This window comes from Neofelis nebulosa, chromosome 12, assembly GCF_028018385.1.
Source record: "Neofelis nebulosa isolate mNeoNeb1 chromosome 12, mNeoNeb1.pri, whole genome shotgun sequence".
Classification (NCBI taxonomy): domain Eukaryota; kingdom Metazoa; phylum Chordata; class Mammalia; order Carnivora; family Felidae; genus Neofelis; species Neofelis nebulosa.
In genome coordinates, this window is record NC_080793.1 from 68892436 (window position 1) to 68908715 (window position 16280).

Sequence of the window (16280 nt, forward strand, 5' to 3'; positions counted from 1 at the left end):
TGGGTAGCAGTCCTTCCTGCCTTTGCTTATGTATCATCTTCTCAGGCTTCCCTAATCCATGGCATTTAAAATTGCAGCCCACTTTTCCTCCCTCTGGCACTCGCCATCCACAGTACCCACTCCCCCCTCTTCTTGCTATTAACACTTTAGTCTATTAAGTTTTCATATTATATATTTGTGTCATGTTTGTTACTTGTGTTGACAGTCCTCGCCCTTCCTTCCATCAAAGAATGTAAGCGGCAGGAGGGAAGAAGATTTGTTTTTGTTTTTAAGCTGATGGGCCTTAAGAGCCTGAAACATTGGTTGGTACAAAACAGACACTGTAGTTGTTGAAGTAACAGTTTGGGTGTTGTGCTTCCTTTTAAAAAAAATTTTTTTTTTTAATATTTATTTATCTTAGAGAGAGAGAGAGAAACAGAGTGTGAGTGGGGGAGAAACAGGGAGGTGGGTGGGTAGGGGAGACACAGAATCCGAAGCAGCTCCAGGCTCTGAGCTGTCAGCACAGAGCCTGACGCGGGACTCGAACTCACAGACTGAGATCATGACCTGAGCTGAAGTCGGATGCTCAACCGACTGAGCCACCCAGGCGCTCCATCTTTATAATTTTCAAATGTTAGATTCTGAAGCAGCATATGCAATGAATATAGTCTTAATTTTATTAATACATTTTACTATTTACAGCTGAAAGATCATATGTCTTTTTTATTTTCAAAGGACTATGATTTAATCTCCAAAGAACCAAAGCCTTTTGTATTTGAGGGGAAAGTACGCGGCCCTATTGTTGTTCCTACAGCTGGAGAGGAAGCATCTGGAAATTCAGGCAATTTAAGAAAAGGAGTTGTAAGGAAGGTGCATGTGTCTCCTAAAGGAGACGAAGGTGATAAGAAACCTACCTGCATGGATCTGGCAAAAGAAGATATGAAAGATAATGGCAGAACATCACAACAGCAGCCGGGTGATCAAAATAGAACTATTTCTTCCACCCAGGGCCTAAACAATGATATTGTGAAGGCATTGGACCGAATTACGTTGCAGAATCTTCCTTCTCAGACAGGCCCAGGTTTTACCGCAGGAGGGAAGAAGGACTACAGTCTCCCTCTCACTGTCCTTACGTGCACTAAATCTTGTCCACACATGGCTGCTTGTGGAAATGTTCTGTTTGAGGGAAGAACAGTTCAGCTAGGGAAGCTTTGTTGTACTGGAGTTGAAACTGAGGATGATGAAGATACAGAGTCTACTTCATCAGTGGAACAGACATCAGTGGAAGTCTCAGATGGACCCACACTCCACGACTCAGATCTCTATATTGAGATTGTGAAGAATACAAAGTCTGTCCCAGAATATTCAGAGGTGGCTTATCCTGATTATTTTGGTCACATTCCACCTCCATTCAAAGAGCCTATCTTAGAAAGACCTTACGGTGTACAAAGGTGAGTTTCAGATTTCTTCTTTCTTTTAAGCAGGACCATTGTCAGAATATAAGACGTACTTCAAAAAACTGCTTTGGTATTTAGGAAGAAAAGTACTCTGAATTAAAGTTATTATAATTTTTTATCCTGCTTTGGAAATTTTGCACTGTTTTAAAATGGTCCTTATGGGTTACTGTATTTTCTAAGCTCGTTACTTATTCAGATGAAGCCAACATAATAAACCTGACCATAGGACAGTTTAGAAATTTAGAAATTTTTTATTCATATGGAATCTGAAAGTACAGATTATTTACTAACTTTCAATAAATATTAGTAGTAATATATATTTATTTAGTAATTTGATTTTAATTTGAACTTGATTTAGATATATCTAAATCTGTATGATTTAAAAAGAGATGTGGACAGTATTATTTTGTTATAAAAATTGAAATTAGAAATACTCAGGTTGAAAATATGGGATTCATAAAAACAGTAGCTATAGTTCTTAAATCTTGCCAGTTAATTTTAGAAATTACAAATAGTATTCATTATTGCCAACTAGTAATATTTGGCATATAAGTACATTTGTGGTGCAACTTGACTATTTTCAGTGATTATTTTAGGGTTTTGTGATGATGGTTTACCAGTACCTAAAACCATGTACATGCACTTACAAGTATAGTATGTAATGATAAAAGGAAGACACTGCTGTGGGCATTTGATTTTCCTTGGACTGTAGGCTTTTTTAAAGCAACAACTATCTTATTGATTTTTTAAATATTTAATGTATAGTATAAATTAATCATTTTACTTAGCAACTTAGTATACGTTTAATGCTACCAGTTGGCTACTTGACCCCACAGCTATGGAATCACATACAACATAGCATCAGAACAGGGACTCACTTTGCTGGAAAGATGTGTGGGAGTGGGCATGTGCCCAGGCATCCACTGGTTGCATCACACACTGCACTGTTCAGAGTTGCAGCCCTGAGAACAGTTGCGGTGATGGGGACAAAGTTTGGCCTGCTCATGTTTGCCTTCTCAGTTTCTCCTTAGGAGATGCCCACAAGAACTGTGGGGGAGCTGCATTTGTTCCTTCAAGTGACATTAAGACTGGAAGAACACACATATGTAGCAGCCATACTGGAACCAGTGAATTTGACTTGATAAGAGTGATGAGTCAGTGTGGTGTGTCCTAGCAGGATGGGGTATTCTGAAAAGCAAGTCAGAATGTTTGGATTCTAGACTTGGCTGTCCCACTGATTCTGTGTGTGTATGTTTGAGCAAAATAACTTAATTTCTCTAGATACCAATTTTCTCTCCAGACTGTGGATTGACACCCATTAGTACCCAGTATTATAAGAGAAAGTAGCTGTGTCACACGTAGTGCAGCAACGTATTGTTTCATAAACCTTTGGGGGGGTGTGGGGGTGTGTGTGTGTGTGTGCGTGCGCGTGCTCACATGTATGCAGGGATGTGAGTTTTTTAAATGTTTATTTTTGAGAGAGTGAGTGAGAGTGAGCGAACGTGAGCGGGTGAGGGGTAGAAAGAGAGGGAGACAGGCTGTGCTGACAGCATAGTGCCTGATGCAGGGCTCCCATGAACTGTGAGATCATGACCTGAGCCAAAACCAAGAGTCAGATGCTTAACTGACTGAACCACCTTGGTGCCCCAGGGCTGTGATTTTTAAAATGTATTTCTTACAGGTCATGATCAAAAAAGTTTTTCATTCACCTTGACCATGGTTAACAAACTATGGCTCATTGTGTCAGATACAGCTCATAGCCTGTTTATGTTCATCCCACAAGCTAAGAATGGTTTTTATGTGTTTAAATGGTTCAAAAAAAAAATCCAAAGAAAATAACATTTTGTGACACATGAAAATTACATGACATTCATATTTGTGTTTATAAATAAAGATTTTTTTTTTTTTTTTGGAGCACAGCCATTTCTATTTGTTTATGATCTCTGGCTGTTTTGGTACCACAATGGCAAAGTTAAATAGTTGTCATAGAGACATGTGGCTTGCAAAACTTAAAATATATACTAACTGATCCTTGAAGGAAAAGTTTGCTTCACCCCAGTAGCTACATAGTCTGAAGGCTTTATGGTTCTGTATTTGCAATAAAATACTCAATATCGGCCAGGTAGTAAGGATTTCTGAGTAGTCAGAAATGCTGCTTTTTCTGAAGTCCTACATTGAGGGTATTGTTTCTGGTTTGCTTATCTTATTTGCCTTGTCTTCTGCAAGTTATTTTTTGAGCAAATGATAGCATTTTGTAAATTATTTGCTAACTTTTAGGCCAGTCCTTATTCAAATGTAGTAACACCGTAAATGAATAATGTCAAAATTAATAAGGATCATTTTCAGAAAAAGGAAGCATTAGACTTCTTAAAATTACTTGGTGAAAATATGTTTTTGTTACTTTGAGTTTCTGCTTTATGATTATCACTGATCTTTTATTCATTAATCTTTTTAAACACAATAAATGAATAAAACTTCATTAAAAATTTCTCCACCTCATTTGGAAGGGGAAAAACCCATTATAAGATTCATATCTCAATATAGATAGTACATTAATACTTAAAAATTTGGGATTTTGTGTGGAGGAGCCAAGATGATTGAGCAGCATGGAAGCTCTCTGCTTCTCTTGTCCCTGAGATGCAACTAGATCAGCAGCAAACCATTTTGCACACCTAGAAAATTGACATGAGGATTAACACAACAACTGTATAACTTGAGCCATGGACCTTGGCAGGTACCTGGCGTGGAGAGGTGAACGGGTGGGGAGAGAAGCTGTGGAGGGTAGGGAGCTGTTTTTGTTTGCAGAGAGAGGACAGAGATAGTGAGAGAGTATAGGAAAAGCACTCCCCCTCAAAGCAGCTGGAGAGAAAGAGAAAGAGTGGAAGTACCCACAAGGGTGTGAACAAGAAAGGGAGAAAGAAGAAAGGAGAGAGTTTCAATACCATTAGGACTCTATAAACAGGAGAGTGCAGAGTCAGAAACTCCACAGCCAGATAGATACCTGGCAGTGCTCTGGTGGGAAGGATGAATCCCCAGGAGCAGACAGAGAGGTGCGAGGGGTCTTTGGGCCACATGCGGAGAGACACTTCCCCTGCTGGGAGTACATTTGGTGGAGACTGTGTGGTGTCCCCATGGGAAAAGGTCCCAGAGAACAGCAACGTTTGCTGGTGTTGGAACAAGGACGCTAGGGTGCAGTGAAGCCTTGTGCCAGTTGTGTGTGTTGTGATTTGCCATAGTCCCTTGAACCACTGCTGCTACATGATCTCACAAACTTTTTCTGGGGCAGGCTGGCACCCAGAGGCAGTCTCTGGGTCTCTGCAGTGGTGTGGTCATGCAAGTGGTCCTGGGGGCAAGCCAGCACCTGGCCATTGCTCAGCGAGGCCCTCCCCCAGAAGGTCTGAGTAGGTCAAAGCTGCAGGGCCCTCGGAAGTGAGGTGTTTGGAAAAACAGCCCCATCTGAGATAAAATTTGAGAGAGAGGTGCTGCCTGGCAGGTTGATGGCTTAGTCATGGACAGCGTAGAAGCAGGGAGTGGACAAAAGCTGGAAACAAAGGAGAGCTGCCTGATGGCTGCCTGGGGAGAGCACAGAGTTCTGATGCTAGTGACTGGGAAACTGGGTGACACCATTTTCACCTCATTGGCACATACCCCTGCATGTGCCCACATTGATCCACCCCAGTAAGCTAAGCAGCACCACCTAGTGGAGAATGGAGCCATTACACCAAGCCCTGTCCAATTGCACCAATTAAGCCCTAGAGGACGACCACAAGTTTTCCTGCCTGCTTAGTGTACAGGCTATAAGATGCTTCATAGTTTGACTTCTAGGGGAAACTGACTGTAATTTCATTCTGTTCGCTGGCCCATCTGTTCATTTTTTTCTCTTTTTCTTTTCTTATTCTTAGATACAAAAAGAGGAAAATGTATTTTTGTTTTGTTTTTATAACAACATTTAAAATTTTTTTACTGTATTTTTTTGTAAACTTTTCATTCATTTTACTTCATTTTATTCTGTTTCATTGTATACATTTAAAAAATTTTTTAAATTTTTTTTTCTTTTTCTCTTTTCTTTCCCTTTTTTCTCTATTCTGTCAAGCTTCTTTAAACAACCAGACCAAAACACACCTAGGATCTGTATTCCTTTATTTGATTGTGTTGTGTTTAATTTATAAATTTTAAAAATTTTGTTCATTCTCTTTCTCCAAAATGATGAAAAGAAGGAATTCACCCCTGAAGAAATGACAGCCAGGGACTTAACACAGATACAAGCAAGATGTCTGAACTAGAATTTAGAATCACTATAATAAGAATACTAGCTGGGGTTGAAAAAAAGCATAGAATCCCTTTCTGCGGAGATAAAAGAAGTAAAATCTAGTCAGGACAAAATTAAAAATGCTATAACAGAGATGGAATCTTGAATGGATGCCATGGCGGCAAGGATGGGTGAAGTAGAGCAGCGAATCAGTGATAGAGAAGACAAAATTATGGAGAATAATGAAGCAGAAAAAAAGAGGGAAACTAAGGCAAAAGAGCACAATATAGGATTTAGAGAACTCAGTGACTCATTAAAAAGGAATAACATCAGAATCATAGGAGTCCCAGAAGATGAAGAGAGAAAAAGGGGTAGAAGGTTTATGTGAGCAAATCAGAGTGGAAAACTTTCCTAACCTGGGGAAAGACACAGATATCAAAATCCACGAAGCACAGAGAACTCCCATTAGATTCAACAAGGCATATCGTAGTCAAATTTCCAAAATACACAGACAAGGAAAGAATTATGAAAGCAACAAGGAAAAAAAAAGTCCTTAACCTATAAGAGAAGGCAGATCAGGTTTGCAGCAGACCTATCCACAGAAACTTGGCAGGCCAGAAATGAGTGGCAGGATATATTCAATGTGCTGAATCGGAAAAATATGCAGCCAAGAATTATTTCTACAGTAAGGCTGTCACTCAAAATAGGAGAGAGAAAAATTTCCCAGACAAACAAAAACTAAAGAAGTTTGTGACAACTAAACTAGCCCTGCAAGAAATTTTAAGGGAGACTCTCTGAGGGGAGAAAAGACGAAACAAAACAAAAAAGACCAAAAGCAGCAAAGACTAGAAAGCACCAGAGAACATCACCAGAGACTCCAACTCTATAGGCAACACACTGGCAATAAATTCATATCTTTCAGTACTCACTGTAAATGTCAGTGAACTAAACACTCCAATCAAAAGACAAGGGGTAACAATGGATTAGAAAACGAGATCCATCTATATGCTATTTACAAGAGACCCACGTTAGACCTAAAGACACCTTCAGATTGAAAATAAGGGGATGGATGGGGCGCCTGGGTGGCGCAGTCGGTTAAGCGGCCGACTTCAGCCAGGTCACGATCTCGCGGTCCGTGAGTTCGAGCCCCGCGTCAGGCTCTGGGCTGATGGCTCGGAGCCTGGAGCCTGTTTCCGATTCTGTGTCTCCCTCTCTCTCTGTCCCTCCCCCGTTCATGCTCTGTCTCTCTCTGTCCCAAAAATAAATAAACGTTGAAAAAAAAAAAAAAGAAAATAAGGGGATGGAGAACCATTTATCATGCTAACGGTCACTAAAAGAAAGCTGGAGTAGCCATACTTATATCAGACTATCTAGATTTTAAAATAAAGACTGTAACAAGAGATAAAGGCATTATAATTAAGGGGTCTATCCACCAAGATCTAACAATCGTAAACATTTATACCCCTAATGTGGAAGCACCTAAATATATAAATCAGTTAATCACAAATGTAAACGCTTTAATAAAGACTCATTGACAATAATACCATAATAGTAGGGGACTTCAACACCCAATTACAACAATGGATAGATCATCTAAGCAGAAAATCAACAAGGAAACAATGGCCTTGAATGACACACTGGACCAGATGGACTTAACAGATATATTTAGAACATTTCATCCTAAAGCAGCAGAATACACATTCCTCTCAAGGGAACATGGAACATTCTCCAGAATAGATCACATACTGGGACATAAATCAGCCCTCAACAAGTACAAAAAGATTGAGATTGTACTGTGCATATTTTCACACCACAACGCTATGAAACTCAAAAACACGAGAAAAAATTTGGAAAGAAAAAGAATACTTGGAGATTAAAGAACATCCTACTAAAGAATGAATGGTTTCGCCAAGAAGTTAAAGAGGAAATTAGAAAGTACATGGAAGCCAATGAAAATGCTAACACCCACAGCCCCAGACCTCTGAGATGCAGCAAAGATGGTCATAAGAGGGAAGTATATAGCAATTCAGGCCTTCCTAAAAAAGGAAGAAAGTTCTGATACAAAACCTAACCTTACAACTCAAAGAGCTGGAAAAAGAAGAGTAAAAACAACCCCAAACCAGCAGAATAGGGGAAATAATAAAGATTAGAGCAGAAACAATGCTGTCGAAACAAAAAACAAAACAAAACAAAACAAAAAACCCCAAAAGACAAAAACCCAAAACAAACAACCCCCCCCCCCCAATAGAAGAGATCAGTGAAATCAGGAGCTGGTTCTTTGAAAGAATTATTAAAATTGATAAGTCCCTAGCCAGTTTGATCAAAAAGAAAAAGGAAAGGACCTAAATAAATAAAATCAATAATAAAAGATGAGAGATTACAACCAATACTGCAGAAATACAAACAATAATAAGAGAATATTATGATCAATTATATGCCCATCAGGCAATGTGGAAGAAATGGACAAGTTTCTAGAAACATGAAGTTCCAAAACTGAAACAGGAAGATATAAAAACTTTAAAACAGGCCCATAACCAGTAAAGAAATTGAATTAGTAATCAAAAATCTCCCAACAAACAAGAGTCCAGGGCTGGTTGGCTTCCCAGGGGAATTCTATCAAACATTCAAAGAAGAGTTAACACCTGTTCTTTTGAAGCTGTTTCAAAAAATAGAAATGGAAGGAAAACTTCCAAACTTATTCTGTGAGGCAGTGTTACCTTGATTCCAAAACCAGACAGAGACCCCACTAAAAAGAACTACAGACCAATTTCCCTGATGAACATGGATGCAAAAATTCTCAATGAGATACTGGCCAACTGGATCCAACAATACGTTAAAAGAATTATTCACCACGATCAAGTGGGATTTATACCTGGGATGCAGGGCTGGTTCAATACCCGCAAGGCATTGTGATACATCACAGTAATAAAAGAAAGGACAAGAACCACATGATCCTCTCAAAAGATACAGAGAAAGCATTTGACAAAATACATCATCCTTTCTTGATAAAAACCCTCAAGAAAGGAAAGATAGAAGGATCATACCTCAAGATCATAAAAGCCATATATGAAAGACCCAATGCTAATATCATCCTCAATGGGGAAAAACTGAGAGCTTTCCCCCTAAGGTCAGGAACACAACAGGTATGTCCACTCTTGCCACTGTTATTCAACATAGTAGCGAAAGTCTTAGCCTCAGAAATCAGACAATACAAAGAAATAAAAGGCATCTAGATCAGCAAAGAGGAAGTCAAATTTTCAGTCTTTGCAGATCCTTTATATGGAAAACCCAAAAGATTCCACCAAAAAACCTGCTAGAACTGATCCATGAATTCAGCAAAGTCACAGGATATAAAATCAGTGCACAGAAAGTGATTGCATTTCTATACACCAATAATGAAACAGCAGAAAGAAATCAAGGAATCTATCCCATTTACAATTGCACCAAAAACCATAAGATACCTAGGAATAAACCTAACTAAAGTGAAAAATCTATACACTGAAAACCATAGAAAGCTTGTGAAAGAAATTAAAGAAGACACACACACACACAGACACACACACACACACAATGGAAAAATATTCCATGATCATTGATTGGAAGAAAAAACACTGTTAAAATGTTGATGCTGCCCAAAGCAATCTACATATTCAATGCAATCCCTACCAGAATGACACCAGCATTCTTCACAGAGCTAGAACAAACAATCCTAAAATTTGTATGGAACCAGAAGAGACTGTGAATAGCCAAAGCAATCCTGAGGAAGAAAGCCAAAGCTGGAGGCATCACAATTCTGGACTTCAGGATGTATTACAAAACTGTAATCATCAAGATGGTATGATACTGGCACAAAACCAGAATAGAACAGAATAGAGAACCCACAAATGGACCCACAAACGTATGACCAACTAATCTTTGACAAAACAGGAAAGAATATCCAAATGGAATAAAGACAGTTTCTTCAGCAGATGGTGTTGGGAAAACTGGACAGCAACATGCAGAAGATTGAACCTGGATCCCTTTCTTCCCCGATACACAAAAATAAACTCAAAATGGATGAAAGACCTAAACATAAGACAGGAAGCCATCAAAATCCTAGTTGAGAACACAGGCAAAAACCTCTTTGACCTCGGCCGCAGCAACTTCTTACTCAACAAATCTCCAGAGGCAAGGGGAACAAAAGTAAAAATGAACTATTGGGACCTCATCAAAATAAGCTTCTGCACAGCGAAGGAAACAATCAGCAAAACTTAAAGGCAACTGACAGAATGGGAGAAGTTATTTGCCAATGACATATCAGATAAAGGGTTAGTATCCAAAATCTCTAAAGAACTTCTCAAACTCAATACCCAGAAAACAAATAATCCATTGAAGAAATGGGCAAAAGACATGAATAGACCCTTTTTCAAAGAAGACATCCAATAGCTAACAGACCCATGAAAAAATGCTCAACATTACTCATCATCAGGGAAATGCAAGTCAAAACCACAATGAGATACCACCTCACACCTGTCAGAATGGCTAAAATTAACAACTCAGGCAACAACAGATGTTGGTGAGGATGCAGAGAAAGAGGAACCCTTTTGCACTGCTGGTGAGAATGCAAACTGGTGCAGGCCCTCTGGAAAATAGTATGGAGGTTCCTCAAACAAATTAAAAATGAAACTACCCTATGACCCAGCAATTGCCCTGCTAGGTATTTATCCAAAGGATATAGATGTGCTGTTTTGAAGGGGTACATGCATTCCAGTGTTTATAGCAGCACTATCAACAATAGCCAAAGTATGGAAAGAGCCCAAATATCCATCAATGGATGAATGGATAAAGAATATACACATAATGGAGTATTACTTGGCAATCAAAAAGTGTGAAATCTTGCCATTTGCAACTATGTGGGTGGAACTAGAGTGTATTAGGCTAAGCAAAATTAGGGAAAGACAAATATATAACTTCACTCATGTGAATGGGGGATGAATCACTGGATTCTACTCCTGAAATCATTATTGCACTATATGCTAACTAACTTGGATGTAAATTTTTTAAAAATACTTAAAAAAATTTTTTAATTGTAATCCCATACTGATAATTACTTGAATCCATATTTTTGGCTTAAATTGGCTTATAAATTAAAATGAAACTGATCTCTTATAAAGTACGCTTAGCATTTTTGGGTGCATCTCTCTTGTTTTCATATTCCATAAAATTAGAACATGAGAAAAAGTAGAAAGGATAAAGGTCACTCTTTGTCTCATTTCTTAGAGGTAATAACTTTTAGTATTTTGATTTTACTTTCCAGCTTTCTGTATGTTTTTAGAAAAATTGTCTAGCTGTATTTTGTAAATTATAATCCATATTGCTTTGTTTTACAAAGCATTTAAGGTATTTTACAAAAATACTTTTATCAAAATAAAATGAAAAATATGGCAAAGAAATACAGTAACAATCAGAGAAATATGTTCAACTTGTCTCAAAATAAAAGAAATGCATATTAAAATGTACTGAGATATCATTTCCCACATATCAAATTGCCTAAAATCTAGAAGTTTGATAGCATGTTTTACTGATGAGGTTGAGGGAAACAGGGTCGCTCTCTCTCTCTCTTTTTTCCCCAGACACCTGTACACTCATTGTTTAATTTGTAAAGTCCTTTTAACAGAGATAACAATTATGTTGAATTTGATGTTTCTTATTATCATACATTTCTGATTATTTTATAATATGCATAGTTAAATATATACATAAATATTATATGGCATTGTTTTTCATGTTTTTAAACTTTATGTAAATAATATACTGATAGTATTCTTTTGGAAACTTCATCAGTCAATAGCAGGTTTATGATGTTCATCATGGTAATCAATACATAGTATTGTATGAGTATACTCACAATTTATTCATTTTGTTGCTGATGAACATAGTTTGTTTCTAATATATTGCTTTCAGAAAAAAAATTCTTATGTTTTAAATGTTCTTTCATGTTTCATAGTTCCTTCAATGAAAATTTATTTGCATTTTATATCAAAATGGAATTGCTGGGCTGTACACTATAAAAATCCATTCTGCACAATGCAAAATATTTCTCAAGTTCAATTACTATTTCCAAAGAATATCTTCAGTTCTGAAAATTTATTCTGACATAACAAATAAATACTATTTTTTATCCTAACATTTTGTATTTTGTTAATGTATAGTAATATATTGCAATTTGCAATAAATTTTCTTTTAATATTATCTCTAGGAATATTAATTGTTCACTCTATTCTAGATTTTATTATATTTTAAGTATTTTAGTAGTTTTACTTAACTCATCTATTTTTGTGAATTTTATTCCTAAGTAATTTTATGGATTTCTGTTATTGTGACTAGGATTTTTTTTTTTTTTTTTTTTTTTTTTTTTTGTGAATAGGATTTTTAAACCAATTCCATTCTTGGCTAATTATGGCCAGTAAAGTAGCAATTTTATATCTTGTTTTTCAGTAAGTTCATCAAATTCTGTAACATAAATATGAATTAAAACTTTAATGAACATGTAGTAAATGCACATATTGCCTTAAATGCTTACTTTCTAAAACATGATTTGTTCTCAATTCAACCTTGGTAAATATTAATTTTATAAAGTAAGATTTTTTTTTACATTATATTAGTCATTCTGGTTAAATATGTCATACCAAATTCTGATTGCATTTTATCCATCCCTACCACATATTTCTTACTATTTTTTTAAATTAATATCCAAGTTAGTTAGCATGTAGTGCAATAATGATTTCAGGAGTAGATTCCTTAATGCCCCTTACCCATTTAGCCCATCCCCCCCCCCACAACCCCTCCAGTAACCCTGTTTGTTCTCCATATTTAAGAGTCTCTTCTGTTTTGTCTCCGTCCCTGTTTTTACATTATTTTTGCTTCCCTTCCCTTACATTCATCTGTTTTTATCTTAAAGTCCTCATATGAGTGAAGTCATATGACATTTGTCTTTCTCTGACTAATTTTGCTTAACATAATACCCTGTAGGTCCATCCACATAGTTGCAAATGGCAAGATTTCATTCTTTTTGATTGCCTAGTAGTACTTCGTTGTATATATATACAACATCTTCTTTATCCATTCATCCATCGATGGACATTTGGGCTCTTTCCATACTATGGCTATTGTTGATAGTGCTGCCATAAACATGGGGGGTGCATGTGCCCCTTCGAAACACTATACCTGTATCCCTTGGATAAATACCTAGTAGGGCAATTGCTGGGTCATAGGGTAGTTCTATTTTTAATTTTTTGAGGAACTTCCATACTGTTTTCCGGAGTGGCTGCACCAGTTTGCATCCCCCAAAACAGGTTTTCTTATACATTAATAATGGGATTGCAAATTGATAGTACTTCTTGTGGAGGGCCGCCTGACAGTGTCTATCAAGATTAACAGTACTGGGGCGCCTGGGTGGCGCATTCGGTTAAGCGGCCGACTTCAGCCAGGTCACGATCTCGCGGTCTGTGAGTTCGAGCCCCCCGTCGGGCTCTGTGCTGATAGCTCGGAGCCTGGAGCCTGTTTCCGATTCTGTGTCTCCCTCTCTCTCTGCCCCTCCCCCGTTCATGCTCTGTCTCTCTCTGTCCCAAAAATAAATAAAAAACGTTGAAAAAAAAAAATTAAAAAAAAGATTAACAGTACTTATTTCCTTTGACACGTTAATCCTGCATCTGGGAATTTATAATTTATATATATTATATACATACACACACACACACACACACACACACATAATTTGCATATCTGTGAAATGGTGTTCAAAGTTTTTTGTTATGGCATTGTGCCCACCAATCAAACTAGTTAAATAAATTATGGTATATCTTACGTATGAATACTATGCAGTGATTAAAAAAACAAAAAGATCTGTATATACTGATGGAAAAAGCTATAAGATGCTAGTGGAGGGAGAGCAATAAAAGTAGTTAACTGGATGGATGGAGGATACGGCTTGTATAGAAAGTGAGAGTCTCCATTTTATACTTTTATGTAGCATATGATTTTTGCTCCATGTCAGTATATTACCTGTTCAGAAATTTAAAATTGAAAAGTAGGCGAAAGAATTGTGGCAAAAGCAAAATAAGGAAAGCAAACCCCTGGATTTCTTTATATTAAGTTTAGAATGGCTTGGGGGAACATAAGTACTTATGGAATGGAGACAGTAGCAGAAATCTTAGTACTGGCACAGCAGCAGATAACTTATATTGAGTGTTTTTTTTTTAGGCCAGACATAGTACTAAGTAACAAGTACTTCGTATGGATTGTATATGTGTATATAGAGTGTGCCATTTCATGGTATAATAGCTCTATGAGGAAACTACTATTCTTTCTCTTATTTTATAGAAGACTATGCTGAAGCTTAGGATTCTTGAGTTAACTTATCCAAGGTTACACTGCTAGTAAGTGGCAGAGCCAAGAGTCAAACTCTGGTCTAGGTCATGAGCCTACCCTGTTAATCATTTATATATAGTTATGTACATATGGTTAAACCATGTTCTCTATAAAGAAGATCATCTTCTGTGGACCCTCGGGAATAGTTATGTAATGAACAACATTGCCCATAATATTTGTACAGAAAATATAGCTGTGAGATGTATGAAATTGTTTCCTGTAAGACTGCCCTGTACTGGTGGAAACCTAACTAACAAAGGAAAGTTTCACTGGTGGCCGCATGTCCTGCGAACTTTAGAGCATTTACTGGACTGAATGCACTGGACATTGTTCAGACTGCATAAATTATTGTCTTCTGGGCCAAGTCTTTGCTAGCTATTGGAGGTCAGTAAATTTGAGATTATAGTCCCCGAGGGTATCTGGAAAATATTTATTGTTTTGTTTTGACTGGAGAGTCATGTATTTTAATAGGCCGGTGAGGGAAAGGGAGGAAGGATTGACATTATTTTTATGGAAGTTGTGGTGCTTCACCCAGATCCATGTCTGAATAAAAGATTGACCTTCCTCTTTATTAATGGGGGCTCCTGGAAGGGCAGGTAATTTCCTAAAGTGTTAATTTTAGGTCTAGTCTAATATACATGGGCCACTATGTACCCTAAAATACAGTGTCAGAAGTTGAGAACGAGTGGCCCGTAGGCCATATTAACTTGAACATGATTTTGGCTTCACTTTGCAGACTTTGTTTGTTTGTTTGTTTTGTTTTTACTGACTTTTGCATTTAAAATTTGGGAGATTCCTCATAGAAATCCAAGTTTCTGATATTTCTTGAAAAACTGGTATAACAACCTTAGTATCTGGTTCCTACCTGGCATCAGTCAGTTTGTTTTCAGACAGAGCCTGGGCCCTGCAGTGTTCCACACACTATCCATCCATCTCACGGGTACACATGGCTGACCTGTGGCTGTCTGTGCTGTTCTGACCCTGTTTTATATTATGGAGCATTGCTGTGGAACTGAGGTGTTGTATCAGCCTGTTAATACCATTTTCCTTTAAAAAAAAAACCTAGACTTTTGTAAGTATTCGTATTTGCACATTTGTGGTATGTTTCAGCCTTATTTAATAAATTATTCTGACAAATGGATATATTCTAACAAATGGATATAATTAGGATTTATTTAGTCATTCACCCATACTTGAATACTCACATTTTTTTTTTTTTTTTTTGGTATGGTATATCTGAATGTATGTGAGTGCTACCTCTTTTATTGTCAAAGGTCTGGGCAATATAAATTTTGGACTTGTTTATTATTGCAATTAATAACTTTTTAAAAATGTTTCTTTAGAAAGAATTTGGCATTTGAAAGTTATGACATTGAATGTAAATCAAAGATTTATATCTTAATCCTTTGATACTGGGTCTTTTTCTTGATAGACTGCTTGTCAGTGAAGAGTTATTTTTTGTAGAATAAAACTAAAAATAAATTTAGAGTTGTACCTCTTTAATATTTTTTCTGTATTTAACTATCACACCTTTTAATGTTTTCCTGATAACTATTAGCTTTTTATCAGAATAGGTTCTTAGCTTATTCTGAAGTCAAAGTTATACTGATATTGTTAGAGATAATTCTGAACTATATGAGAGTTAAGACTGCTTAATCACAAAGAAGTATCTTTGGTGCAGGAGACTAGTTTCACATCTACCTGAAGTTCAGGAGACTTTCAGTGTTTAGTGTATTTTTAAGATTTTATTATAACCATTTTGGCAACTTTCCTCACTCTGTTCTAACAATAAATCAATAAACCACAGTTTCAATCTGTATTACCAATCTTTACCTGAAACAGACAAATTTGAAATTTAAAGCCGTTCATATAATCGGCTTCCTCTTTAAGAATAAGTGATAGGGGCGCCTAGGTGCCTCAGTCGCTTAAGCATCTGACTCTTGATTTTGATTTTGGCTCAGGTCATGATTCTCACAGTTTCAGGAGTTTGAGCCCCGCATCAGGCTCTGTGCTATTGGTGCCAAGCCTGCTTGAGATTCTGTCTCTCTCCTTCTTTCTCTGTCCCTTGCCCGCTCAAGCTCTCTCTCAAAAAAAAAAAAAAAAAAAAAAAAAAAAAAAGAATAAGTAATAAGTGATAATATGACAAGTGATACTGTGACTATAACAGCAGTAGGCATCTTCCCAGT

At 37.0% G+C, this 16280-nt stretch overlaps 1 protein-coding gene across 6 annotated transcripts in view; it reads left to right on the plus strand.

Annotated features, from left to right (window-relative positions):
- Positions 1 to 16280, plus strand: part of AGTPBP1 (ATP/GTP binding carboxypeptidase 1) — a 164401-nt gene that overhangs the window by 92128 nt on the left and 55993 nt on the right. For all 6 annotated transcript variants that reach the window (XM_058695567.1, XM_058695566.1, XM_058695563.1 and 3 more), the window contains one exon: positions 715 to 1430. In XM_058695567.1, the coding sequence (XP_058551550.1) occupies positions 715 to 1430 (716 nt within the window). The remainder of the gene's footprint in view (positions 1 to 714; positions 1431 to 16280) is intronic.